The sequence below is a fragment of the Melopsittacus undulatus genome, chromosome 12 (assembly GCF_012275295.1).
Source record: "Melopsittacus undulatus isolate bMelUnd1 chromosome 12, bMelUnd1.mat.Z, whole genome shotgun sequence".
Taxonomy (NCBI): Eukaryota; Metazoa; Chordata; class Aves; order Psittaciformes; family Psittaculidae; genus Melopsittacus; species Melopsittacus undulatus.
The window spans coordinates 3551036-3578724 of NC_047538.1; the positions used below are offsets into that span (position 1 = coordinate 3551036).

The 27689-nt window shown below is 54.5% G+C and overlaps 2 protein-coding genes across 3 annotated transcripts; one reads left to right on the top strand and one right to left on the bottom strand.

Annotated features, from left to right (window-relative positions):
• The first annotated feature begins 370 nt into the window (after positions 1-370).
• SLC2A1 (solute carrier family 2 member 1) lies at positions 371-12903 on the top strand. Its single transcript, XM_034068237.1, has 10 exons — positions 371-388; positions 5014-5106; positions 8935-9095; positions 9293-9533; positions 9838-10000; positions 10074-10261; positions 10370-10474; positions 10576-10677; positions 10955-11158; positions 11429-12903. Exons 1-10 carry the CDS (start codon positions 371-373, stop codon positions 11624-11626), a joined length of 1473 nt encoding a protein of 490 aa, XP_033924128.1. The 3' UTR covers positions 11627-12903.
• A 1647-nt stretch (positions 12904-14550) lies between these two features.
• On the bottom strand, positions 14551-27682 carry ZMYND12 (zinc finger MYND-type containing 12). Of its 2 annotated transcripts, XM_005140057.3 has the most exons (8): positions 27542-27682; positions 26253-26394; positions 22041-22212; positions 20903-21072; positions 19178-19300; positions 17654-17774; positions 16489-16634; positions 14551-14860 (listed from the first exon to the last, which is right to left on the bottom strand). In XM_005140057.3, the coding sequence occupies exons 2-8, from the start codon at positions 26274-26276 to the stop codon at positions 14741-14743; spliced, it is 876 nt and encodes a 291-aa protein (XP_005140114.3). In that variant the 5' UTR covers positions 26277-26394; positions 27542-27682; the 3' UTR covers positions 14551-14740. The 2 variants fall into 2 exon arrangements, with proteins under 2 accessions (XP_005140114.3, XP_033924555.1); XM_034068664.1 differs by lacking the exon at positions 19178-19300.
• Between the last annotated feature and the right edge of the window lie 7 nt (positions 27683-27689).

Genomic DNA, 27689 nt, shown 5'->3' on the forward strand with positions numbered 1-27689 from the left:
ACACACACACACACACACACACACACACACACACACACACACACACCCCGTGGCCCCTCCCCTTCTCCGTCCCCCCCCCCTCCGCCCACGTGCTGCCCCGCACGCGCGCTCCCCCCCCTCTCCCACACACCCCCCTCCCCGCCCCGCTCACGCCCCCCCCTCCCTCCCTCCTGGCCCCGCCCCTCCCCGCTAGGCCCCGCCCCCAACCCCGTGTCCCTCCGCCGCCCAATGGGCGCCGCCGCTCCCGCGCCGCCGCGCGCCCCCCGCCCCTCTTAAGCCGCTCTGATGCCCCCGCCGCGGCCGCGCGCCACGGCTCCGCTCCGCCGCTCCGCCGCCCCCCCCCCGCCGCCGCCTCAGCACCGGGGCCGCCATGGAGACCGGCAGCAAGGTGAGGGCGTCCGGCCTGAGCACTGCTTACACCGCTTACAGCGCTTCCCCTTTAACCAGCCCCCCCTCCGTTACCGCCGCGTTACACAACGGGAGAGCCGCGACCGTCCCGGGAGGGAGAGAGGGGGGCAGCCGGGTTTTGGGGCCTCTCTCGCCGCCGGTCGCAGCCCCCGCAGCCCGTGTGTACCGACCCGTGCGCGGAACTGGCGTTTGGGGAAAGATTTTACCTCAGAAACGCTGAGAAAAAGCCCGAAAACCGCACTTGAAACGGTGCCCCCCCCCCCCCCCCCCCAGTGCGCGGGAATGGGGCTCAGCTTTGAGGTGAGGGAATGCTGAAGGAAGAGACCCTAAAAAGGCGTTTTTAGCCCCAATTTGGGGGGGATGTGAGGGAAAGGCAGTGAGGACCCCCAAAGTGCTGAGTTTGTTCTTGGGGGCAATGAGGGGCCTCGCTGTGGTGCTGGCTCCCCTCGCACTGTTCTGACCCAATTCCTATCAATTTCACCCCAAAATGCTATGAAAGGAGTTATTAAACCACATAAACTCACCGACCGGCCCCCCCGGGAGCATCACCCCCCGTTAGAGGTGGGTTACAGTGATGCAACGTCAGGCCCTAAATGGGGAAGGTGAGTTCATCTCAGTGGGGTCCTTAACGTTAGAACCCGGTTTCCCCCCCAAATATTCCCTTTGGGAGCTCTTTGGGATCTATTCAAGTATTTGCTGCTTGTTATTTTCCAGGGAAGGAAATACAGAATTGGCTCCGTGGCGATGCGTAGTTACCCCCCCCCCCCCCCCCAAATAATCCCTTTATCCCAATTAAAGGTGTCACAGGAACAGGGATCTTATTCTTCTCCCTTCCTTCTTTTCCCTCCCCGTCTTTGGCCAGTTGGGAATCCCGTTTTCCTCGCGTTTCGCCCTATGTTTATATAGGTATGTGGTGTTCCTGAAGGGCTTTTTCTCCGGGCCTGGCTCTTCCCCAGCGCCAGGCTTTTTTTGGGAGAGGTTTGGGGGTGGGAGCCGGGAACGTGACTCCTGGCAGCGCGGCCATGGGGCCGGGAATTAGCCAGAAATTTGCTCTCCTCTTAACGAAGAAACCCGATGCGCTTGATCCCGGCCCCCGGCTCGGCGCTGGGGACACCCGCTCCCTTCCCATTGCCACCCTCATCACTGCCCCGTGAGATGAATTAGGCTTAGGAATGATTAATTGATATTAAAGGGAATTAATTGCAGCAAGGGTATTGCTGCGATGTGTAAACCCCGAGCGTGTTTTGCCAGGAGGAGGGGGGACAACGGGAGCAGCCTCCGGTGGGATGCTTGGGGGTACCAGCTCCCCCCTCCATCCCTCAATGCGGTGTTTCATGTTGTTAAAGCAGGACGTGCTTTTATTTGGGCTTCTCCAACCTCTCTGCCTGCGACAACACCTCCCGGGCTTGTCGCCGACGCTGTTGCGGTTGCAAAACTCGAGCGGATCGAGTCGCCGTCCCCGGTTGACCTTTAAGGAGGAAGGGAAGGGGAAAGGGGGGGGGGATAAGTAAATACATGGAATAACACAGCTCCGACCCGCGGGTTCGATAATCCTCCCCAAATCTCAGCTGGTGCCAGCGTTACCCTTCGCTTTGGATGCCAAATATCCCCCCATATGTGGCTTTAACCGGGCCTTCGGTGGGTGCGTAAGTTTTTCCTGGGCCGGGAGCCAGCGTGTGGCCGTGTTATCCCGGGGAATGGCCGGGTCTGGATCGCTTCACCCCGCCGTGCGCTATGCTGCATGGTGGCTGCGTGCCCTCCCCGTGCTCACCCCCTGCCTCCGGCCCGGCTTGGGACAGAGGGACATTTGTCCCATCCCGGGTTAGAGCCTCTGGGATGGTCGGTAAAGCTTCGTGGCTGGGTTTTATGGGCTCTTTAAACGCGGATTTTCCCGAAATTCCCTCCTGGGACACTTTCTTTTTAAATATTAATTGTTTTAAAGGGATTATTCATTTCCGTGTTCCATGAGGCAGGCCGTGTCCCAAAATCCTTCCGTGCTGGAGGAAACTGGGTAGAAAAATGAGTTGTAAAGCTAACAGGTTTGGGGGTGCTGCTGTCACCCCCATGGGCTGATGCTTCCTCGTTCGAGCGCTGGAGGAAGCAGGAAGCAACAAAATGAACTTGTTAAAATCACAAGTGCTGCGCTCACCTATAAGGTATAGCCAGGGTGGGGGGGTTAACACGAGTATTGGCTGGATCCAGGCTGTAAATCAGTTTATTGCACAACAGAACGAAAGGGAATGATGTTGCTTTGGGCTCCCCCCCACCCCCGTCTCTAAACTCCTAATAAAGCTGCTGTTTTCTGCGAGCAGTTAAAAAAGAGCCAGAAAACACCCCCCCAAATGGCCTCGCAGGAGTTGCCCATGCAAGGCTGCTCCTAAAAACCAACTTTCCTTTTTTTTTTCTATTTCCCTAACTCGCCATCTTAAGCCTCTCCTTTAATGGTGAGGTTAAAGCCCAAACGCGCCCGGATCGGGCCGGGCAGCATGTTTGGAGCTGGGAAGGCAGAAGCGAGCGGGAGGAGCTGACTCACGCTGACCCTGCCTGGGAAGAGCCTCCAAACCAGCAGCTTCCCTCCAAGCCAGCCCCATCCAGTCATCAAAATACAACGTGTTTTTTATGCTAGAGGTTAAAAATCCTGAGGTTTTTGCTGTATGTTTAAAACACAACTTGTTGTTGGTTTTTTTTCTCGCTAGAGGTTAAAGATTTAAGGGTTTTCTTCTCTTCTAGAGGTTGAAATTGCAGAAGTAACTTCATTATTAGGCTCTGGAGGGGCAGTGGCAGCGCTGGAGAGAGGAGGTGTTGCTACCTGCCGCGTTGCCGGAGCAAAGTTCGTGCCGGTGCGATGCATCCCCATCCCTGCGGCGCGGTGCCGCCGGTGACTCACCGACCTGCTGGGGCGGGTGGGACGGCCCTGAGGGATGCACAGGGAACACTGCAACCCCAAACCCTAGAAACACCCCAAACACCCCCAAAATTCTCCAAATACCAAACCCCCTCATTTTTCAAACAACATTTACCCACGCGTGGGCTGATTCCAGTGTTCCTGCTGTTGCCGTCTTCCAGAGCAGCAGGCGGATGGAAGAGGTTGCGTTTGGGATTTTGGGGGGCTTTATTTTTCCCTTCTTTTTCTGGGATGCCAGCACCTCCCCAGCCTGTTTTTGCCCTCTCAAGCCAGGGGTTTATTCAGAAGCACCGAACAGAACCCAGTGCCAAAACCTCCCTGATTAATTGTGTTGGGGCCAAGCCTAATTAATGGGCTTCATTAACCAGGCTGCCTTTATTCCCTGTTGCTTTATTCCCTATTGCTTTCTCCCTACAAACTTTAACACGGAGGGAGGGAGGTGGTTTGGCCGGAGAGGTGAGGTCAGTAGTTCAATAAAGAAGGAAGAAAACACTTCTTAAATAAGAAAATACATTTGTTTTCCTCATGCTTGCCTTGCTGTGGTCTCTCTGATTTAGGGGTTGCCTTTAGGTGGGGTCTGACCAGCACCAATCCATTGGGACTCTTCATCTGAGATGCTGGGGGAGCATCCCTGGGTCATGCACTGGTACCTGGGATAACTGGGGAGAGAGAGCCCAGACCCCACATTAAGGGGCTTATAAATTTCACGTGGGTCATCCCAAAGCTGATTAACGGGAATGTGGGATCCTGGTTCTTGGAGCTGAGTGCTGGGAAAACCTCCCGCCTGGGATAATTGGGCTGTTAACGAAGGTGGCCCAAGCACTGGCCTGCCCTGACCCTGCTCCCGAACAAGGCTCTGATTGTCGTCGGGGCTTAAGCAGGAGGAAGAGAAGGCGGGCGAAGGGGCTGCCAGGAGCCGGGTTGTGCTCAGTGACTGTTAATGAGGCTGGGATGCAAACCTGCTTCGTTAGTATCCAGCCGGAGCATCCCCACACCGGTGCTGTGCCCGGTAGTGTCCTGTGCTGGTGAGCTGCCTGTGTCACGTGGAGCTTGAGGAGAGGACCTTGCATGCCCAGATAAAATTCCTGGAATCCCCAAACAGTATTATTGTGGTTTTGTTAAGCTCAAACTGGTGATTTTGTGATTATTTTTTTTCCCCTTTAGCCCATGTGGATGCCATAATAAAAACAAGTTTAAACTGTGTATTCATGATCACAGGGAAGGCTCAGGGGGGACTTATTGCTCTCTAGAACTACCTGACAGGAAGTGTAGTGAGGTGGGGGTGGTCTCTGCTCCCAAGGAACAACGGATAGGACAAAAAGTAACAGCCTCAAGTTGTGCCAGGGGAAGTTTAGACCAGAGATTAGGAACAATTCCTGCCCCAGAGGGTGCTCAGGCATTGGATCAGGCTGCCCAGGGCAGGGCTGCAGTCACTGTCCCTGCAAGGGCTCACACAGCGTGGAGATAAGGCCTCAGTGCCATGGGTTAGGGGTGGCCTTGGCAGTGCTGGGGAATGGTTGGGTTTGATCATCTTAAAGATCTTTTCCAGCCTCATTGAATCTATAACCTAACGAGCATCACTCCTCCTCCTGCAGCTCCCTGAGGGGAAGTGCTTGGGTCCTCTCTGATAGGGAGAGGGGGACACATAGTTGGGACCCCAACTTTAACCCCTCATTGTGGTTCTCTCCCCCCTCCTGCAGATGACGGCCCGTCTGATGCTCGCTGTGGGAGGAGCGGTGCTGGGTTCCCTGCAGTTCGGCTACAACACCGGTGTCATCAATGCCCCACAGAAGGTGAGAGTGCTCTGGGCCACAGCAAAACTCCATCCCCTCTGCCCCAAAACAAACCCGTGCCTGCTGCCAGCCTGACTGAAATAGAACATCCCACCAGGCAGCTTACTGCCCGTAATGGGATTGCAGTGAGCCAGCTCCTGCCTTCCCGGGAGAATTAGCTTCCTCCTTGCTTAGCGTTTTTTGCTGGGAAAAATCCCAGGAACGTGTGCAGGATGCTTGCTGGGTGGGACCGGCCTAACTTTTAACCTCTGCTCTGAGCAGAGCGTTAATTGGGGTCTGAGTCATCTGGAGAGGGGGAATGGCTGCTCCAATGGGAGCTTCGCATCCCAGAGTGTCAGGCCAGGGCGTCCCTGGGAGGAGAGTGGGCAGCCGGGACAGGCTGTGTTTGAAGGAGGATGGAGAATAGGAGGCATCTGCTCCTTCCCCAGCACAGTGTCAGCATCCTCCAGCGACCAGTAGGTACGTGGGAGCCTGGAAAAACGTACCATTCCTCAATTTATATGGCTTTTGGAGGTATTAAAGCCTGGGAAACATTAGTTCAGAGACCCCATGTGGAGCTTGCAGCGTGCCCTGGGTAAAGCCTGGCTGCTGGGGTGAGGTGTGGAAGGACAGATCAGGGCTCATCCCTGAGCATCACACCGTGCACTGCCCTGAGTAACTGAAACCACTGAGGCAGGATTCAGGATTCACACTGCAAGAGGGTTGATCCTGTTACCAGTGCAGAATTCCACCTCCATCACCAAAACCCCTCCTCATGGGATAGAAGACCCCGTGCAAAAACTTCTCAGGCCCCGTCAGCATGGAAAGAGCAAAAGGACGTGATGTTACGTGAGGAATTGCATTAAATTGGAGTTCCTGTGAGCGGCCTGAGCAGAATTCCATGTGTCTGGAGGCTGCGGCTCCCATCTGCTGTATGCACCTGTCTGCTGAAAGCATCTTCCTGCTAAAAATTCCTGATCCCTGCTCGCCTTCCCCTGGACCAGTCCGCACCGGTGATGTTTGTGCTCAGCTGGCAGTGAGCATCCTCCTCTGGAGACAGGCAATAGGAGCAGCATTGGAGATGGCAGCGAGCCGGGCAATCCCTGGAGCTGTGCTGAGGAAGCTGCTTCCTGGCTCCTGCCCTCGTTTCTCCCCAGGCTCCGGCTCCGCGGGGAGCAGTGCTCTGTAATTACCACCAAGGCATCACATCCCAAGGACATGGTGATTCCCTGCAGCTGAAGGACTTTTCTCCATCTTCACCTGATCCAGGAGATGCTGCTCGGGATGATGTGGATGGGACTGCATCCAAGTCGGAGCTGAACTCTGGTTCCTGCAGACCCCAAACAAGGATTGCCTCAGCTTTCCTCCTAGGATTGAGCTCCCAGGGCTGAGGCCAGGCCCAGGCTGAGTGTTTTAGGGGTGAGTCACCCAGTGAGTGACTCTGGGGCAGAGCTGATGGGCAGAAGGGTTTGGGGTGCTCTGTATCGAGGGCAGGATGAATGTGGTCTGGGGTAGCAAGACACTGGGCATTAGGGTTCAACCCACCTTTGTGAGGGATACACTGGGGTGCAGGATTAGATCTGCATCAGGATTCAGGTTTGGGATGGGGATGCATTGAGGTACAGAATGGAAATGCATTTGGGACTGGGATGCATCAGGGTGCAGGGTTGGGACGCAGATGCAGTGGGCTAAACTGAGATGCAGGATGGGGATGCATTGGGGTACAGGATTGGTATGCATCAGGGTGCAGGACTGCGATGCATCAGAGTTGGAATGGGAATGCATTGGGTGACAAGATGGAGATGCTTTGATATTGGGATGCATCAAATGCAGGGTCAAGATGGGAAATATATCAGGGTGCAGGATGAGGATGCATCAGGATAAATTGGGGTACAAGATTTGGGTTGGGATGCAGGATTCATTGGGATGCAGGATTAGCAGTGGGATGACTGCATTGGAGTGCAGGATGGGGATTATAGAATCATGGAATCCCAGACTGGTTCGAGTTGAAAGGGACCTTAAAGCTCCTCCAGCTCCAACCCCTGCCACGGGCAGGGACCCCTTCCACTGGAGCAGCTGCTCCAAGCCCCTGTGTCCAACCTGGCCTTGAACACTGCCAGGGATGGGGCAGCCACAGCTTCTCTGGGCAACCTGCTCTGGTGGGGATGCACTGGGATGAAGGACTGGCACAGGGTTGCAGGACTGGGATGCATCATTCCCTGGGTTCCAGCAGAGCAGGGGCAGGAGCTCTGTTGGCCTCATCACTGAGCTCCTTCCTCAGCCTGGGGCTGAGCACTGGGTTTGTGCTTCTCTTAACAGAGTCCTTCCTGCTGCTGGAACAGCAGCCTGGTGCTTGCAACGAGATGTAGGGAGGGGATGACTGGTCCAGGGCTGGCAAGAAACTCAGCTGCAGTGAGATGAGGGTGAGAGAGTGGAAAAAACCCCCAACTTTGGGAAAACGAGGCTGGTTTGGGGGTTTTTCATGCTTCTCTCTTGAAACTCCTTTTTAATCTGCTCCCCAACAGCTCATGGTGGGGTTTTCATCCAGCCTTTTTTGCAGGAGGAAAGGGGACTGGGATGGGGGTATTTGGGTGTTAAGTTTTGCTAAGCCAAGGCACAGCCCAGTGTAGCTCAGCCAGCGCTGGGGCACCTGCTGTTGTTTGGATTCGGTTTCATCTGCTCCAAGAGGAGAGAGCAGGAGGTTTTGGGGAAGCTGGGAGGAACTCAGAGCACCACAAGGCTTGGTGGGGTGTGTGCAGGGTCCTTCCCCCCACCAAGGGCCTGGCTTCTCCAAACAGTGATCCCAGTTACTTATTCTGGTGATGGTAGGAAAAGAGGATGAAGCCCCCAAAGCATCAAAGCCTCCAAGTGAAGCAGGAGGCAAATGGAAACACTGAAGTGTTGAAATCCTGATGGTTCAGGGCCTTTGAAAGCTAAGGAAAAGGATGAATTATTGGACCTGATGGTGAAGCACGAGGTGTTTCTGGCACTGCCTCTGCCAGGGGCCCTCATATGTGCTGGAAGTGATGGGAAAGCCGTGCCATGTGCAAACACAGCATCAGGAGCCTGTGACACCATTGAGACAGCGAGGCCTTGGAGCCTCTTTATGGCCAGCAGCAGCTTCTCCTGCTCACATGAGATCTCTGCTCCTCCCTGTCAAGCCCTTTGCTCTTTTGCCTTGGGTATGGGCAACCCTTCACTTGAAGCTTTTGGAAGCCGGCTGGCTTTCAAAATACATGGAAAACTACATAAAATACATGAAAAACTACATAAAATGCATGAAAAACTACATAAAATACATGAAGAAGGGTGTTCTGTGAAGATGGCATTGCAGCAGCACGGTGGTGGTGCAGAATGGAAGCAGAAGTGTTGCGTTATGGAAGCGCTGCTGGAAAAACCCCTCTAGAAATGAACCTGGAGGGACTGTCCGAGGGGATGGGATGGCACAGTGACCCCTGCTGTCTTCCTCACCTTCCTCCAGCATCCCTGTGCCTCCTGCGGTGATGCAGCCACATCCTCCCCCGCCTCCCATGTCCCGGAGAGGAGCGTGACCTCTGCCTGGCGAGGCACAGGAGGTGTTTTGGCAATGCCTCTCCTCGGCAGGGCAGGACCAGAACCCGTCCGGCTGCATTTCCCCTGCGCATCCCATCAGGTTCCCTCCCTTGGGCTGGAGCCCAGGCACCGGCTGGGCAGCTCCCAGCCCCGTGACACATCGTCTTGTGAGCCACACGCCAGCCAAGGGTCTGTGGTGGCTGGGCTGAGGCTGGCAACTCATAACAGCGCTGGCACAGGTGAAACGGGGCTGGGTTTGACTCATGGCTTTGTTTCTCCACCCTCCTTTTCTTGCAGGTGATTGAGGACTTCTACAACCGCACGTGGCTATACCGATACAATGAGCCCATCAGCCCGGCCACCCTCACCACGCTCTGGTCCCTCTCTGTGGCCATCTTCTCCGTTGGAGGCATGATCGGATCCTTTTCCGTGGGGCTCTTTGTCAATCGCTTTGGAAGGTGAGCACTGAGGGTGCTGAACCCGTGGTGGACCTCAATAGGGGGTTATACAGCCTCATCCCACCCAAGCATCCCGGCGGGGGTGGCTTTGGGCATCTCCCCCCCCTTGCCCAGAGCTGATGTTTAGGTTCTCCTGACACTCCTTCAGCCTCTCGGATCACTGTGGTCCTCACCACCCTCCTCCCTTCCCTCTGCAGGCGCAACTCCATGCTGATGTCCAACATTCTTGCCTTCGTGTCAGCCGTCCTCATGGGCTTCTCCAAGATGGCTTTCTCCTTCGAGATGCTCATCCTCGGCCGCTTCATCATCGGCCTCTACTCCGGCCTCACCACCGGTTTCGTGCCCATGTATGTGGGTGAGGTATCACCCACTGCCCTGCGGGGTGCACTGGGGACCTTCCACCAGCTCGGCATCGTCTTGGGCATCCTCATTGCACAGGTAGGTGCTGGGGGTGTCCCCCTATCTGATGTTCCTCAGGCACGGCAGGGGATGGGGTTTGCACAGCAGCACAGTGTTGCCTGTGCTGTGCACTGTGCACAGCCCTTCAGATGGAGCATGGGTGGATCTGGGGCTCAGCAGGAGCAGGTTTGGGATGGGCAGTGTCATGGTATGGTGTCTGTTGGCCACCTGGAAGCAAGATGTGTCCCTCTGATGGGTGGCTGGGCCTACAGCACACCCCTGAGTGACAGAGTTGGGTCCAGCTTGAGCAGGGAACCGTTGGCTCAGCCCCTCTCATCCTCAGGTCTTCGGCTTGGACTTGATAATGGGAAATGACTCCCTGTGGCCGCTGCTCCTGGGCTTCATCTTCTTGCCTGCCCTGCTGCAGTGCATCATCCTGCCCTTCGCCCCCGAGAGCCCCCGTTTCCTCCTCATCAACCGCAATGAGGAGAACAAAGCCAAGAGCGGTGAGTGACCCCTGAGCTCATCCCACCACACAGGAGGCTCCTTGGCTGCTCCTGACTCCTACTCTCCTCTTAGTCCTCAAGAAGCTACGGGGCACAACGGACGTCAGCAGCGACCTCCAGGAGATGAAGGAGGAGAGCAGGCAAATGATGAGGGAGAAGAAGGTCACCATAATGGAGCTGTTCCGCTCCCCCATGTATCGCCAGCCCATCCTCATTGCCATCGTCCTGCAGCTGTCCCAGCAGCTCTCGGGGATCAACGCGGTGAGTTTGGGGGGTACCTGGATGCTGGGGGGCAGCTGCTTCACCCAGGACTTGGGTTGTGCTGGCTCCAAGGCCTGACTCCTTTCCTCATGGCACTGCCCTTTGTAGGTCTTCTACTACTCCACCAGCATCTTTGAGAAGTCAGGTGTGGAGCAGCCTGTCTATGCCACCATTGGCTCTGGTGTGGTCAATACAGCTTTCACGGTTGTTTCGGTGAGTTTTGGCTCATGGAGCCCTCGCTGGGGTGGATGTTAGAGATGAGGCTTTCCTCCAGGCTGGGGATGTGCTGATGGACACGTGTCTCCATCCAACAGCTCTTCGTGGTGGAGCGGGCTGGCCGCAGGACACTGCACCTCATCGGCCTGGCTGGGATGGCTGGGTGCGCGGTGCTCATGACCGTTGCCCTGGCGCTGCTGGTGAGTGATGGGCATTGAAGGCATGGGTGAAGGGAGGTGGTTGTGTGTGTGCTGCCCTCCTCTGGGGCAGCTCAAAGGGGGAGGTGTGGGTGGAGAGGAGGAGGAAGGTCCTGGAGGTGACGACTGTCCCCATCTCTCTGGAGGCCCCAGAACTCCAGTCTGGAGAATCCTCACGGCTTCTCTGCCAGCACCACACCTGCACAATTCCCACCTCTGGGATGGCTGATGCTTCATCCTCCTGCACCCCGCCAACCTTTTTCTCTCTCCCTTGGCCTAGGACCAAATGCCCTGGATGTCCTACCTCAGCATCGTGGCCATCTTCGGGTTCGTGGCCTTCTTTGAGATCGGCCCAGGCCCCATCCCCTGGTTCATCGTGGCAGAACTGTTCAGCCAAGGCCCTCGTCCTGCTGCCTTCGCTGTCGCCGGGTTGTCCAACTGGACCTCGAACTTCATTGTGGGCATGGGCTTCCAGTACATCGCGGTAATCATCTCCTGGGGCTGGTGATGGCAATGGGGCTGCTGGAAACCTCACCTGTCCTGGTTGGGTTCGTGACCTACCTGGAGCCTAAACCCTGGTCCAAGATGCTTGGGTTGGCACTGAGGGGAGGAGGGATGGAACTGAGGAAGTGAGCAGGGAGTGGAACAGGACTCATCCCATTGGGGTATTTGATGGCGGTGGGGGAGGCCTTGGGCATGTGCTGCATTGATGGGGCAGCGACTTCATCCACACCTTCCTCTTCTCTCCATCCAGCAACTCTGCGGCTCCTACGTCTTCATCATCTTCATGGTGCTGTTAGTGCTCTTCTTCATCTTCACCTACTTCAAGGTGCCGGAGACAAAGGGCCGGACCTTCGACGAGATCGCCTCCGGATTCCGGCAGGGAGGAGCGGCTCAGAGCGACAAAACCCCGGATGAGTTCCACAGCCTGGGTGCTGACTCACAGGTCTAACCCCCTGCTTTGGGGCTGAGGTTGGGAACGCTCTGTACAGACCATGGCGCGGGGCCGCGCGCCCCTGCCCCGGCTGCCCTGCTCCACCGGGAAAGGACTCGACACATTTTATTATCAAGTTTTATTTCTTTTTTTTTTTGTTTTTTTCCTCCTAGGAAAGATTCTTTTTTATTTTATTTTATTTTTTTTGTTGTTGTTCCTTTTTGGGGTTGTTTCTTTGGTTTTAGCTGGTTTCGCGTCCAGGATTTCAAAGGCGAGCGATGTTTTCCCACCCGGGGGCCACGTTCCCTCGGGTCTGGAACGCCGCGACGGGTCCCTCGGCGAGCATCACGTAGCGGAAGGTTTTAAAGCTGGAACCTGTTCCATGGTTGTTTTTGGGTTTTTTAACGTTCTAATCATAGGAAAAAAAAACCAAGAAAAAAAAATCACGTAAATTGACTAAACCTAAAGCCAGGATGGGTGCAAACCCCAACCAGCTCTTTTTTAACGCAGTCTAACTGATTTCAAGCCCCCCGGGGCCCAGGGGGTGGGTCATGGATGGCCATTTCCCACCCGGGGCAGCGGTTAGAGCGCGCTCGGTGTCGCCGTGCCGAGCCTCCGCTTTGGGTTAACCTCGGCAATATTTGCCCCCACGCCACAGCCCCGGACCCAGCTCCCTTCCCCCCTGCGCTGTGTATAGACTGGAAGATATTTATATTATATATATTTTTGTTCCGTGGTTGTTCATAGGAGCCCTTTTAAGTTATAGCGTTTGATTCGACGAGCGACGTACTGTAAATACTCTCGGCGTATAGTCACGTTGTACAACGTCTCCACAAGGTACAGACGCAAAGGGGGTAGTTTTCTAAGCGACAAGGAGCAGCTTTGTCCACGGGTAGGACGACTTTTGTATAGTTCCGTACCTGCACTGTAGTTGTACCTATTGCACTGAGTTCCAGGCTGTAGTATATTAAAAACAAACCCCGGAAAATCCCTGTCCTCTGCAGAGATAACGGGAATGATCCCGGCGCATCCCTGAGCGCAGCTGTGGGAGCTCCCAGCACCTTCCCGAGCCACAGGCAGGGCTTGAAGTAGTGGGGTTTTTCCATGTATTTGGGTTGGAATTGATTCCATGTGAAAGGAAATAAAGGTAAAGGGAGGGAAGGGGGAATAATTCACTCCACAAGTTCCCCGTGCTAAAGACCTGTGGGGTTTGGTTTAAAACCCAAGTGTATAAAGTGAAGTGCCCAGAGGAAGGTGAGTGGAGCGCTCACAATAAAGGAGGATGGACGCAGTGACCTGGCCTGTGCCTTTGTTCTGGGGATGGGAAGCTCAGGGCATTGTGGTCACCCCTCCAGCACTGTGTCCTCCTCATCCTCCTGTCTGTGCTGGTGTGTAGATGCCATTGTCTGGGCTGGGGGGTAACCAGCTCCTATAGAGGCCCCATTGCTCCTCTGGGTCCCTGTGAGGATTTTCCACCCTGGGAGTAACATTCCCGGTTACAAACCACCCCCCGGGGGGTGTTGGAGGTCCCAGCCCCTCCATGGATCTCAGCCCTGCCTTGGATGTGTGGCTGTGCAGGGCTCCAGCACTGGCAGGCCTGCTCCTGGCAGGGTTTGTTCCTACCCCTCTTTCCCTGCCAAGGCACCAGGACCTGAACATTCCAGGCAAAGAAACGCTGCTTTTGGTCACTTCAGGCTCTTTTTCCTCTCCTCACCCCTGGGGCAGGTGCAGGAAGCGGCTGGTGCAGTGCAGGAAATGACTAAAATCCTTCAAACCTCCCCAAAACCACTCTTGATTTGTGTCAGTGCCCGCACCAGCAGCTCCCTGCTTGTTCCCATTCCCGGGATGCTCATCCCAATGCACAGTTGATTTCCAGGCTGTATTTGCAGCGTGAAGCTGCCCAGAGCAGCGGTCAGGAGCTGCTGGTCCATGGCGCAGGCTCAGAGCACCGGGATTACCGGCACAGCTCCAAATCCCTGGGCGCTGTGACCCAAATCCCCCATGACCCAAGGCCCTGTGCCAGCAGCACGGTGCCCCCTGCTGCACTGGTTACAGCCAGAGAGAGGACCGGTGAGGATGGATGCATCCACCAGCATCTCCCATAGGATATCCAGAGGGTCCCCCCTTGGCCTGCCTGCTGTGAGCCCCATCCAGCACAATGTGTACCCCAGCCCAGGCTGCAGTGGAGGTTTTCCCTTCACCAGCAGCACCAACCCCTTGTAATTGCTCAGGTCCCAGCTTGATGAAGCGCTCACAAAGGCAGGCACTGGCCTCCATCCTGCTCCCTCGAGGCAATTAAATGCCCTCATAAATCCTCCTGAAGTAAATGAGACTTAATCACAGGCTTAAAGCCGAGCCCTGTTCAGCCCTTGGCAGCAGCAAGAGTTCCCTTCAGCCTCTCCCAGCTCCAGGAGCCTGTCCTGCTCACCAGGGTCCCTATTCCCAGGGTCACGTATCCCCCCTGCCTGGCTCCCACCGTTTCCCAGGGTAGAATCCCACGGGAGCTGCAGAATGGGGTGTGCTGGGTGGGGGCTGTGGGCAGGAGCACACAGTGACACAAGGGGACAGCTCCTCTGGAGGCTGGCATCGCAGTTCATGGGATGCCTGCACGTTTATCCACATCTCCTTTGGGTGGGAAGCTGGGATTGGGGCTGCCTGGTCTGTTTGCCCCCCCCTGACAGCTTCCAGGCCCTCACGCTGTGCTCCTGCTCCTTCCATACACGGCACAAATGAGGCCCTTGGCTTCCAGGCTCCTCTAAAGCTCTGCAGAAGGAGCAGCAGGTTTGGAGCTGAGGAGATGGAGTCAAACTGGGTCCTGAGGAGCAGGAGGGTCTACAGCAAAGACCTTCCCCATGTCCCTCCATTGATGTCCTCCACCAAACCCAAAAGAAACCCCAGGAAAGCAGCCACAGAGCCCTCAGCCGGACACCAGGTGGGTGCAAGAGGCTCTTGGTTTATTCATAACTCATCAGGTAATGAATTATGCATCAGGTGCTGGTTGTGCTATTGTTCCTACCCTCACGCGGTTACCCCATAACAGGCTATGGAGGTTGGTGGTCCATGAGAGTGGGCTCATCCCAACAGGATTGATTCCCAAACACAGGCCAAGGAGCTGGTCTGGTAGGAAGTTCTTCACTCTGGGGAGGAAGGCTCCACGTTCATCAGCTTCAGCAAGTGCCCGAGGGGTTCTAGAAGCTCCTGCTGGGGCAGTTGCTTCACCAGCTCAAAGGCTTTCAGCCCCAGCTCCTGAGCCTGGGATAAAACGGGAAAAGACAAAGGAATTGTCAGGAAATTTGGCTGCCCTGGAAGAGCGGCTCCGGAGCAGCTCCAGCTTCTGAGGGTGACCTGAACAAGCTGCTTTGCAGGAGAGAGTAAAGCTGCCAGCAGTGATCACGGTTGGGATCCAGTGGTGCAGACAGAAGAGATTACTAACACCCCCCCGTGATGGGGATCATCACCTCCCATCAAATGCAGCAGCTCACAGCATTCCCAAAGCTGTCTCAGGAAGAACACAGCTGTATTGACTCAGTCTGCACTAAATCCCTCATTTCCCTTGGTAGCTCTTCCAGGGATTAGGCATTCTCACAATTATAAAGCTTCCCCTTCCCTCCTAATTTGAATGTGCTTCTTTATGGCTTCCAACCACTGACTCAGAGCACTGCAGCTTCCTCCGATACAAGGAGGAGACTATCAGTAACCTGGAACTGACCCTCCAGGACACAGGCAGCAGCAGCAGCCTGGGATTTGGAGCAATAGCCTGAGCAAAGAGGCCTCATTTCCAGCTGGATTCTGCTCAGCACTTCCTCAAAACCAGTGTTTGAGAATGGGGCATTCCGAAGCGAAGGCATCGCCTCCAGAATTTCTAGCCATAAAAATCCAGGGGTGCAAAAGCAAAACTGAATCACAGGGTCCACCCGAGGGACACGGCCATGGCAGGGATCTGGCACAAGGAGGACACATGTGAGGCCCAAGTCTTGCTCCCTGCAGAGCCTGTGCCGTGATGGCTACATGCAGGTTGTGACCAGCAGTGCTCTGCCAGAGCATCCCAGGGATAGGAGGAACCTGGAAAACGTGGAGAAGTGCAGGATCCTGCCCCTCTGCTGGGCTCTGGGGAGACCCCCCCTGCAGTCCTGCTCCAGCTCTGGGGCAGCAGCACAAGAGGGACCTGGAGCTGTTGGAGCGAGGCCAGAGGAGGCCATGGAGATGCTGCGAGGGCTGGAGCAGCTCTGCTCTGGAGCCAGGCTGAGAGAGCTGGGCTGGGGCAGCCTGGACAAGAGAAGGCTCCTGAAGGGGAGACCCCAGAGCAGCTCCAGTGCCTAAAGGGGCTGCAGGAAAGCTGGAGAGGGGCTTGGGACAAGGGCCTGTAGGGACAGGCCAAGGGGAATGGCTTGAACCTGCCCGAGGGGAGACTGAGCTGAGCTCTTAGGCACAAGCTGTTCCCTGGGAGGGTGCTGAGGTGCTGGCACAGGGTGCCCAGAGAAGCTGTGGCTGCCCCATCCCTGGCAGTGCTCAAGGCCAGGTTGGACACAGGGGCTTGGAGCAGCTGCTCCAGTGGAAGGGGTCCCTGCCTGTGGCAGGGGTTGGAGCTGGAGGAGCTTTAAGGTCCCTTCAACCCAAACCATTCTTTGGTGCTATGGATCCAGTGTTGCCTGACAGAGACCAACACAGATCCAGAGGGATTTATTAGCCTTGACAGAGGGCAGACCATGAGCAGCTCCATGCAGGGTCACTGAGACAGCTCCGTCCTTGGTCACCCAGCACTGCCAGGCTGTCATGGACATGGGAATGGTGCCAGGGGAACACAGCAACTGGCTCCAGGAGACAAGCATGGGAATAGAGTTAAGCAGTTCCCCTGCACCATATCCCTGAGCAAAACCTACCTTTGGTATATCCATGAGCAGGTAGTGAAGCATGGCAAGAGCGTGCAGGACTCGGGCAGTTTCCCCAGGTTGTTGTGTTGGTGCCTGTTCTCTGATGTCTAAGATGGCACTCAGCACTCGGATTCCTTCCACTTGCTGGGCTTCAGCTGCATTGGGAATGAAAGAGTCCTGTTGGATGTATGTCTGGGTGCAAGATAATACATTCAACACTGGCTAGTTATCTCTTCTAGACATCAAAGCATTTCTACTGCAAGCATCAACGTGGCATCCCCAGCTCCATGCAAATTGCACACCCATTAGCAGGTATCTTTTCATCCAGTCAGTAATTGTGTTGATTAGCCTTTAGTAAGGATGTGGAGTCAAAACAGCTGCATGAAAAGAGCAACTTTCATACTTCTGTCAGAACCAAGATGCTATCGGGGAGCCCTGTCCTGGGCTGGCTCCGACTGCAGGGACTGTTGATGGAGACAGTGCCTCTAATGGGGTTTACAGAAACCTCTTTTCTCTGACCATATCCTTATTGGAAGAGATGGTAGAAAGAGGACAAGGTCCAGAGTCTGCTTCAGGGGACCACAGGGTTTTACCATCCACATGAGCACATTTCCTACTGTTTTTATCATGGAATCCCAGCCTGGTTTGTGCTTGGAATTGCCCCCACAGGGCAGGACCTTCACTTGTCTCATGCACCTTTCTGTCCTAGTGAGAGATTCCTCAGCTTCCCTTCTAAGGGTATTCTCTAGATTAACACATCCCATTATCAGTACATGCTATTCCACACTGCTCTGTTGCTTCAGAAGATAGAGTTGCAAACCTGCCTGAGCTGAACTGCCACTTGCACAGAATGAAACGGAGACAAAGGAGCTGCAGAGAAATGAGAATGTTGAAGTGGAACCCAATGCCTGAAAGGTACAATCCTGTCTCGTTGAAGTCACTGCCAAGGGCACAGTGAAAGCAGAAAGGGCAAAGCTGCGTTTCCACCTGAACACCCTCATTCCTCAAGTGGCCTCCTTTGCTCCATCCATCCCTGAGCATCATCATCATCAGACAGACCCACGGCTGCCTCGCAGCTGGCTCCGTGTAAACGCCACACAAACCATGACCTGGAGGATGTCTGGATTCTCCCATATCCCATCTCCAAGCAGCTCTGTGCCATGGGGGTGCTTACTCATGGGCTCCTCCCTGGGTGCCCTGTCCTCGGTGAACAGGGATGTTTCCGGTCGCGACTTGAGAACCTGCTGCTGGGCTCGGAGTGACTTCAGGAGAAAGGAATGCCAGGTGCTGGTCACCTACCCGGAAACAAGTGAATTATTGCACTTTATGAACACCCAGCATTTAGCGACTGCTTGTTCTATACACACCGTGTGCTGCAGTGCTCGGCCGGGCTGCAGCACCTCACACTGGGATCTGACTGCTCCTAACCCATCTTTTGTGTGTGCTCGCAGCACTGAAAGCAGCTGTATCCTGGGCTGCATCAAGAGGAGTGTGACCATGAGGGGGAAGGAGGTGATCCTGCCCCTCTACTCGGCTCTTGTGAGACCTCACCTGGAGCACTGTGTGCAGTTCTGGTGTCCTCAATATACAAAGGACATGGAGCTGTTGGAACAAGTCCAGAGGAGGCCATGAGGATGCTCAGGGGCTGGAGCAGCTCCTGTATGGAGACAGGCTGAGAAAGTTGGGGCTGTTGAGCCTGGAGAAGAGAAGCTGCGTGGAGACCTCAGAGCAGCTTCCAGTGTCTGAAGGGGGCCTACAGGGATGCTGGGGAGGGCTCTTCATCAGAGACTGGAGCGACAGGACAAGGGGTGATGGGTTCAGACTGAAACAGGGGAAGTTCAGGTTGGAGATAAGGAGGAAATTCTTTACTGTGAGGGTGCTGAGGCACTGGAATGGGTTGCCCAAGGAGGTTGTGAATGCTCCATCCCTGGCAGTGTTCAAGGCCAGGCTGGACAGAGCCTTGGGTGCCATGGTTTAGTGTGAGGTGTCCCTGCCCATGTCAGGGGGGTTGGAACTGGATGCTCTTAAGGTCTTTTCCAACCCAAACTATTCCATGGTTCTATGATCCCAGTGGCAGCCTGGTCTGGGAGCTCAATTCTCCACCTGAGTGTGAAGTTTCATCAAACTTCAAGTAATCTGACTAAGCAGTTAAACCAAATTGGGTCAGTGGGGTTGAAGGATGTGTGGGGAATGAGGCTGATGCTGCCAAAGCCTTGTTTCCACAGAAAACCAGGATAGGCAAAGGAAAGCTCTTTCCCCCCCCAGTTATTAGAGTGACTAGAGAATTACTCCTTCCCTTGCTTGATCCCCCTGTTCCAACCATCTTATCTGTGTGGCTTTTATTCTTAGCATCACTTTTAGGTGGCCACTCCTCAGTGACACTCTCTCCTTGTGGGTGTCTCTTTAACCTCTGGTGCAGGGCAGGTGGTAGCAAAACTGGTTTGGAAGAAGGTTTAATGGTCCAAATTGAACCCAATTTGAACAACAATCTGCACCCGGGACAGGATTAGTGTCTGCTGAGCTTAAAGCAGGGCAATAGTTAAGTATGCAAAGGGTTCCTGGGATGGATCCTAAAAGGCCACACTGGCAGCTGATACGGTCGCCATCACATTAAAGGCAAGCAGAAACAGGAAGAACATTAGGAAAAGCACAGGGATGAAAGAGAAAGAGCTAAAGGATGGCTTTTGGTGTTACCAACCTCAGCGTAGAGTGAGTTTGCTATGTCCAGTTTGTTCTGGCGCAAGAAAACATCAGCCATGTGGAAATAGCCTCCAGAGGCCTCGATAGACTTCAGTCCAAACGCAGAACTAGCGAGGTAAACCTGCAAGCAGTATGTAACATGAAGCCAGACTCCGAGGTTTAACATTCATCTCAACGCTGGGACACGTTTCCTGATGGATTAAGAATATTGCAAGCATCACATTTTGTTTCTCCTGTGTGACCACAGTGTGGGTTACACCTGATGGTGCCTGCGCAGCATGGTGCTCAAAAGGTGCAGTTTGGGTTTGATGCAAAGGGATATGATGCTCTCAGATCCCCTACAAGCTGGGGCAGAGGAACCTCACTGCGGGGTGACCCCAAGCACAGAGCAGGTTTCATAGGACCACAGAATCCCAGACTGCTTTGGGTTGAAGGGAGTTCAAAGCTCATCCAGTTCCAAATGCCCTGGGCACCCTGTGCCAGTGCCTCAGCACCCTCACAGGGAAGAGCTTGTGCCTAAGAGCTCATCTCAGTCTCCCCTCTCTTGGGCAGGTTCAAGCCATTCCCCTTGGCCTGTCCCTACAGGCCCTTGTCCCAAGCCCCTCTCCAGCTTTCCTGCAGCCCCTTTAGGCACTGGAGCTGCTCTCAGGTCTCCCCTTCAGGAGCCTTCTCTTGTCCAGGCTGAGAACCTGCAATCCTGAGATTAGGTACCAATGGGTACCTTGTACATGAGCTGCTGAGCCCTATGGCATCTGTGTGGTCACATTTAGCCAAAGTTGTGTTTTCCCAGTCATCTGCATTCCCCTGAAGTGACACTGAGACCTTGTCTTTACTGCATCTGCTTAGATTGATCTATCAATCAGCTTTGTTACAGTGCCGAGAGGAACAGACACCCCAACCCCAAGGTGCCCCTTACCCAACAGATAAGTTACTCTCTATTTTAGAAGTCATTTCCCTCAGTTCTTTGCTGTCAGACAGCAGTTCCCTGGCACCTGCTATTTAACCAGTGCCTTATTTAACTGTTTAAATGCCTGGTTCAACAGCATATTCAGTCCCTTTAGCCACAGGAACGGGCTGTCAGATTTGAAGGGCCACCCCCCTGTTCCTGGGGATGCTTTGCCTGTCATTTGATCCTCCAAAGGCAGATGAACTCCGTGACATCCTATTTTTGTCCCATGTGGACTAAATTTATCCAGTGCGGAGTGATGCCTACTCACTACTGTTGAATTTGATAGTAGCTTTGTGTGGGTGTAATGATGACATTCAGTTGGAGAGGATTAGATCTCCAGTATAACATATACAGCCCTGTCCTTGCTTCGTCGGTGAACCTTTGGGGAGATTCTCCCTCTGTGCCATTGGTTTTTTTCAGTACCCTAAATCTGGTGCCCAAAGGGGCGTCAGGTAACAGCTTTTTGCTATTAGCAAGTGCCTGCCCTACGTCAGAGCAGCCTGAGACCTGCCTGAACTTTGGCTGCATGTCTGAGATCTGCTGAGAGTCACACGCCAGCTCAGAATAGCTGGAATGCACCACTGCCTTCCACTGCCTTCCCACTGCTTTCCACTGCCCTGGCTCCGGCAGCAGTGCAGGGAACTGGATCAGCTTGAAGGTCTCTTTAACCCAACCTGCTCTGTGAGCCTGCAGTGAAATCTGCCCGCTGAGGTTTCCCTATGGATCTGAAGGGTTAGGGAAGGCAGAATAACTGAAGCCTTGCCGTTTGCTTACATCGTTTGCCAGGTGGTACAAAGCCCTCTCCAAGTCCCCTTTAGCAGCACAGAACAGCCCCAGGCTCCGATGCAGTTTGTACTGAACAGCAGCACTGCAGTCTGGAGCTCTGAGGATGAGCCACTCGGCTTGGGACAGATACTTTGATGCCTCTGGGAGATGTCCAGCACCTGAAACAACATAAGCAAGATAAAGAGCATGTTTGAACTCAGAAATACAGAGAGCACTGCCGTCTGTCCCTGTACAGGAGCTCAGTATTGAGACCAAGCTGCGGATGCCACACATCTCTCCTGAATGCTCCTTAGTCAAGCAGGTGTCCAAACCCTGATTTACAGCCAGGCCAAGTGTCCTGAGCTCCCAGAGGAGCCGTGTATGGCATTCAGTGTCTCCAAACACGTGTTCCAGACAGGTTTGCTCTGGGCAGCCACTGCTGACTCACACAATATCACACTGGAATTACTCATGGCACTTTTTCCCCCTTCCCTCACCACACCATTGACGACAACCCTGGAGACGGCTCCATTCTGCTGCCAGGGCATTCATTGTGTGTGCCCCTGCAGCGGGGAGGATTTATGGGGATTTCTCAGTCCTTAGGTGCAGCGGAGGGGAGCAGTTCCCCACATGCAGAGTCCTAATGGGCCCTTTTGTCTGGAGCAGAGAGGCCAGTGGCAAAAAGCTCTGCTGCAGGCAGGGTGTGCTTTTGTGAATGAACCCAGGTGCTCCTCTCATGCAATAGCCTCCCAAAATTTGTGCTGGTGCCCTGAGATAAGAGCACAACCAAGCACGCTGGGGAACTGAAGGCTTTTGAGAGCCATAAGAAGCCACAGAGGGAAAGGAGAGATTTTCACACTGCTTCTCTTGTGGGAATGAGCAGAGGGAGCAAACACTTCATCTGCTTCCATTGCTCCCTCATCGCCAAGGAGGGATTCTTTTCCCCAGATCCACATTGGAAAGGGGTGTGTGTGACTCCTCCAATCCCTCTGAAATGCCCTTGAAGGAGGGCAAGGGAGAGAACAGGGCACAATGTTGAAAGGCAGAGCTGCTCCTTCCCTGATAAATGCTAAAAGGAAACCAGAAACCTGACCCAAGGGAGGTCTTGCCCTTGCCAGTGTTGCTATTTAGACAATACTTAACCAACCAGCGGAGGCCTCAGCCAAGAGGAGATAAGCAGGCACCAGTTGCAGGGAGTCGGGGCCGTACACCTCGATGCTGAAGCGCAGTGCATGCAGGGCTGCCGGCCGTGCTTCCTCGTGCTTCCCAGCCCAAACCAACTCCTGGGCTGTGCTGTACGCCACGTCGATGATGTGTTTCTGCAGGGAAACACAAGGATTGGGACACAGTGAGCAAGGGAATCCAGTCTGCAAACTGTCAAAGTGATTGCAATGTTGTCTGTGTCTGTAATCAAGGGATGGAAATCAAAGCTGTCATCTCAGAGCCTGGCTTTCACTCCTGCTTCTAGCAGGAATAGCCTTGGACATCTTGTGGTGTCCTAGACAAAGAATCCTTCACACCTACCAAAAAGGGCTAATAAGGCTGCAGCCATAAAGGCTGTGAAGCACAGAAAATGACCATCATAAGACATAGAAAAGCATGAGACAAAGGGGCTGCGGTGGGGGTTTGCTGACGGTAACAACGGTGACTCAGAGCGTATGGGTTGCCAGGCTGGTGCCAGCATGGGCACAGCTCCAGCAGCAGCCACGCTCTGCAGGCAAGCAGAAGGCTCCTCACGCAGTGCTGCAGCTTTCTCCCACCCTCTCCCGGCCACTGCTGGGCCTGGCATTTTGGGCATGGAGTCTGGAAAGCCGAACACAATCCAAACACCCCAACGCACTGCACTGCACCCATTGCCCCAGCTGGGTCCGGTGTTCAAAGCTTCTGCTTCTCTGTTTGCTGCCAGAATCCAGCCTGTTTCCTGTGTGTGCAGCTGCTCCCTGCCTCCTGCAGCCCACGTTTGGTCTTTTCAGCCTTTGCAGCATCTGATCTAGGCACCAGCTCCACAAGCTCCTCTCCATTTCAATGCCTGTTCATTGCCAGGAGCTCTACAGCAACTGTGGGTGCTGTGCCCCTACGACATGCAGAGGAAAGAGCCAGGATGATTGGTTTATGGTTGTTATTTCTCTTTGCTTTCAGCGTAGCCATTGCCAGCTCTCAGCCCTTCTGTGTTGGCTCTTCACACAAGTGGAGCACTGGGAAAGCTGCCTGGAAAGAATCCTGGTGGTGCTGTGCCTTGCAGTGCTGCCATGGTAAGTCAGGCTTGCTCAGAGGCACGGGCAGGCCTGTGCAGCAAGGAAAATACCATCTTACCTCTTCATTGCTTTCTGCTTTCCAAGTGGGGCTGAGCAGAGGGCAGAAATAAGAAATCCCAATGCTTTTGGAGGCCAGGCTTTGGCATTTTGCTGAGCTTTAAGTGCTGAAAGAAGGGCAGAGAGGATCAAGCCATGGGTGAAGGAACAGCTCAGGGACAGAGGGCCTCAAGGACAGCCTGGGAGTGTTTCCTGCAGATCCTGGCTGAGATCAAGGGGCTTCCTTTCTGGATAAGGAGAGCTTTGCACAAGGTGACAGCACCCAGATACAGCATGAAGAGCTTGGACACACAGCACCCCCTCTCTGCCCCCTAAGCTACCAGCATAGTGACAGTGAAACAGCCCCACATCAAACCCAAACCGTGCTGGGGAGCATGTGGCACCCAGGAGAAAGTCAGAACATGCTGGGGGCACAGAGCAGCAGAAGCTGTTATTTATCAGGCTGTCTTTTCTGTCCATGCCACTCTTTGTCTGATGCAACCAGCACCGGCTCCGGTGTGTGGGTACCAGCAGATTGTCATCTGGGGAGGTGCTGGAGATCAGCATCATTCCTTTTAACTCCTTGTCAATGGGCTCATCGCTGCTTCTCGTGATGCAGCTATCTGAAAACATCTGCAGCGAGGACAAGGTGAGGGTTAGAGCCTTGCATAGCTCCCAGGAGGAGAAGAAAGGGCAAGAGACAACAGCAGCCCTGCGGCACTGAATACTTAAGGCTGTGCAGTTACAAGCCCTCTGGGGATCATTAGCTCTGGCCCTGAACTGTTTTCATCTTGCCCGTAGCCCCACGCCCCGGACCTGCAGGCTCTGAGCTCTTTTAATGTGTGCTGCAATTACAGAGGTTTCTCTGAAGATGCCCCCACGCAGTTTTCCCCCTGTTGGGGTTTGAGGAGGCCGAGGACCCCAGCTCTGCTGCAGGTGGGAGCAGGGCGCTGGGAACACGCCTGTGCTTCAACACCCCACGTTCATTTACTCCCTTCACAGGCACCAAAAGCGATGCCACGCTTGAAGAAGTGAGGATTTCAAGAGGAAGGCTTCCAGTGTGAGGTGAGAGCCCTGCAGCCACGGTGAGCAGTGGTGCTGGAGGCTGCAGAGCTGGCTGAGCACGCAGCTTTCCCGCAGGTGAGGCTATTCTGCAAACAGAAACTTGGAGCCGTGTCAGTGTGGAGGTGCTGTCTGCAGGCAGCCCTCAGGCTACACTGACAAAAGCAGATTTCTATCAACAAAGCTCTGGAGTACACATGAGGTTTGAAACCCAGAACCTGGCTCTCGGCTTCCTGCACCTTCCCTTAAGCCACAGGGCACGTTGATGTGCACAAGCTTCCCTGTGTCCTGACTGAGGCTTGAGCTGCCTGTTGGCTAAACAAACAGCACGCAGGGGGTTGGGAGTTACAGCAGAAGTGTTCCTTTGGGCAGGTCTTCTCTCTGATCATCAGAATACACAGCTTTCCTCTGAGCTCCAAAGGCCTTTTCTGAAGCATTTGTGTCGGCTCTGTGAATAGGAATGTGAGGAAGCCACAGCAAGACAGGGCATTAAATCATCTCACCCTCTCTATACCACTCCTCAGGCAGTCCAGGCACAACACTGTCTGCCCTGGGCCTTGCTGTGTGTACAGACACACCCCAGCTGTGGGCTAGCAGCCTTGCTGTGAAGGTGAGCAGGTAAGGAGCAAGCTGTTTGCTCTTCCTCACTCCTTAGGCAGGCAGGCAGGCAGGCAGGCAGGCAGGCAGTGTCCCAGCACACGCTGTTCCCAGCACCTATTATATTTCAATGGTCTGGAGACAAAGGTCAGAGAACAAATGTAACAGAGCTGTTAAAGAGCCTGTAAACCCCTCCACTTGGGTGACTTCCCCACAGACACAGGCCAGGGTTTGGCTCAAGCTGTGGCAGTCGCTCTCTGCTCGCGTGTGCCAACCAAGGAGCTGCTCTCCCTTCTCCACTGCCTCTTCCCCTGGCACATATGGAAAAGCAAGGATTAGCTTCCAGCTAATCAAGGAGCACTTCCTTGATCTGGCCTCACGTGGTCTTTTGGAACGTATGTAGCGTGATTTTAGTTGCTCTGCATTCAGTGATGCAACAAGCCCAGTGCCTGATATCAGGTGGAGTTTCTTGGAAAAGCTTTAAGCTGGTGAGGACACAAAACTCATTTAAACTCTTTGTCTTCTTTGCAGACTTCATAAAAGATCAGCTTAAAACTTGAACCCAACCCAGAACGAAGGAGCTTTTGCAGGTTCTTGGTGTTCCTGGGATGTTCTTTGGACTTTGCTCCACAAACACAAAGGATTCTCAAAACCAAACTGCAATGATGTTCCTCACAGTGGCACCCTGGGATGGTACCAGCTCCCCTGCAGCCGTTCTGCTGTCCTGCTCTAATCCCATGAGGAGTTACTCAATGTCAGAAGGATGATTTATTTTTCCGGGCAGGATTTTCAGCAGCAGATGCATTTGGGTGGGTGATTGTATTTTATCAACACTGTGGAAAAGCAGATCCTGCCATCCCATAAACAAAACAACCCAAGAAGAGCCTTGAAAACCACTGGGGCTGGAAGGGAGCTGCACATCTGCACCACCCACGAGGCCAGAGAGCACAGATAAAAGACTTAGTGGGAAAGGGCGTTTAAGTTGGGCAGCTAAACAAAGGGATGGGATTCATTTCTTTGCCCCCCCGGAAGGGGAATCCCTCCCATCAGTGAGGGGTGAGCCCAGCCTGGAAGAAGCAAAACTCAGCTGCATCCCAGGCTAACGGGGGAGATGGACTAATTCCTGGCAAGGAGAGAGATCCTGGAATGCTGCTGCTGCTGTGGGAAGCTCAGGACTTCAAGGAAGGACTGGGAAAGGGGCAAGAAGCTCCTTGAATCATGCAGGGGATGCTCCACTCCCTTCTGGCAGAGGTTTCCTTTAAAAACCCAAACCCTAAAGCTCTGCAGTGAGCACTGATGAAGCAGTCAGGTGCCCTCCCAGCCCTGCGTACATCAAAGGACAGGAAGAAGAGATCTATGTGATTCCAGTGGCAGCACTTTGAAGTGGATTCGGTTCTCCTTGTACATACCTGCCTCCTCAGCAGCTGCTCCATGCCATGCTTTCTCTCTCTTTCCGTAGGGGGACATGGGAGGGACGTGCGGATTGGGACCAGCAGCTGGCATATTTGCTTGTGGATACTGACCCAGTCAGCTTTCTGATGATCCTTATCACTGACAAGATGAGGGAAGAGTGGTATTAGTGTGTGCTTGGGAATGCTGCCAGGAAAGGCCATTGCCTTCATGTCTTCTGGACTTTCACCCCAAGAAGTACTCTCAAAAGTCACCAGCTGTTTGCTCACACAACACTTAATACACCCTTGCAATTCCCAAACACAGGAAAGGGCTGGAGCAGCTCTGCTCTGGAGCCAGGCTGAGAGAGCTGGGCTGGGGCAGCCTGGACAAGAGAAGGCTCCTGAAGGGGAGACCTGAGAGCAGCTCCAGTGCCTGAAGGGGCTGCAGGAAAGCTGGAGAGGGGCTTGGGACAAGGGCCTGTAGGGACAGGCCAAGGGGAATGGCTTGAACCTGCCCAGGAGAGGGGAGACTGAGATGAGCTCTTAGGCACAAGCTCTTCCCTGTGAGGGTGCTGAGGCGCTGGCACAGGGTGCCCAGAGAAGCTGTGGCTGCCCCATCCCTGGCAGTGTTCAAGGCCAGGTTGGACACAGGGGCTTGGAGCAGCTGCTCCAGTGGAAGGGGTCCCTGCCCGTGGCAGGGGTTGGAGCTGGAGGAGCTTTAAACCAGGCTGGGGTTCCATGACACAGGAGCACGGTGTTCTCCTGCCAGGTCGCTGTGACTGTGGATGTTAAACCCTTATTTAACCCACTCACAACTCCCCACACAGTTTGGTTTGCACAGATCTCTGCCTTTCAGCCCAGCTTCATCCTTGGCCTTCTCCCTGCCTCCATCCTGGGTCTTGTCATAGAATGATGGAATAGTTTGGGTTGGAAAGGGCCTTAAGCTCATCCAGTTCCAACTGCCTGCCATGGGCAGGGACACCTCACACTAAACCATGGCACCCAAGGCCCTCATCCCTGTGTCTTAAGCTTCATCCTTGTACTTGTCCCTGTGACCTAAGCCTCATCCCGGTGCTAATCCCTTATCCCTGTTCCCTGACCATATCCCAGCTGTTGTCCCTGCTCCTCAGCCCTGCGCCTGTGACCTAGGCCGCACAGCCGGCGTCATCCCTGCCCTGACCCTGAGGCCACCCCGATGTCCTGGGGCCTATTCCTGCCCGTTGTGCCTCATTCCGGTACCGGTCCCTATCCCGGTCCCAATCCCTATCCCGATCCCGATCCCTATCCCGGTCCCGGTCCCCCCTCACCAATAGTACGTGATGCGGCACCGGCCGCACCGAACCCTGCCCGCAGCCCCGCACAGCTCGCACCGGCCGGGCCCCTCCAGCGCGGCGCCGCCTCGTTACCACGGCAACACTTCCGGGAGCGTCTCCTTCCGCCGGAAGTCTCTGTGGT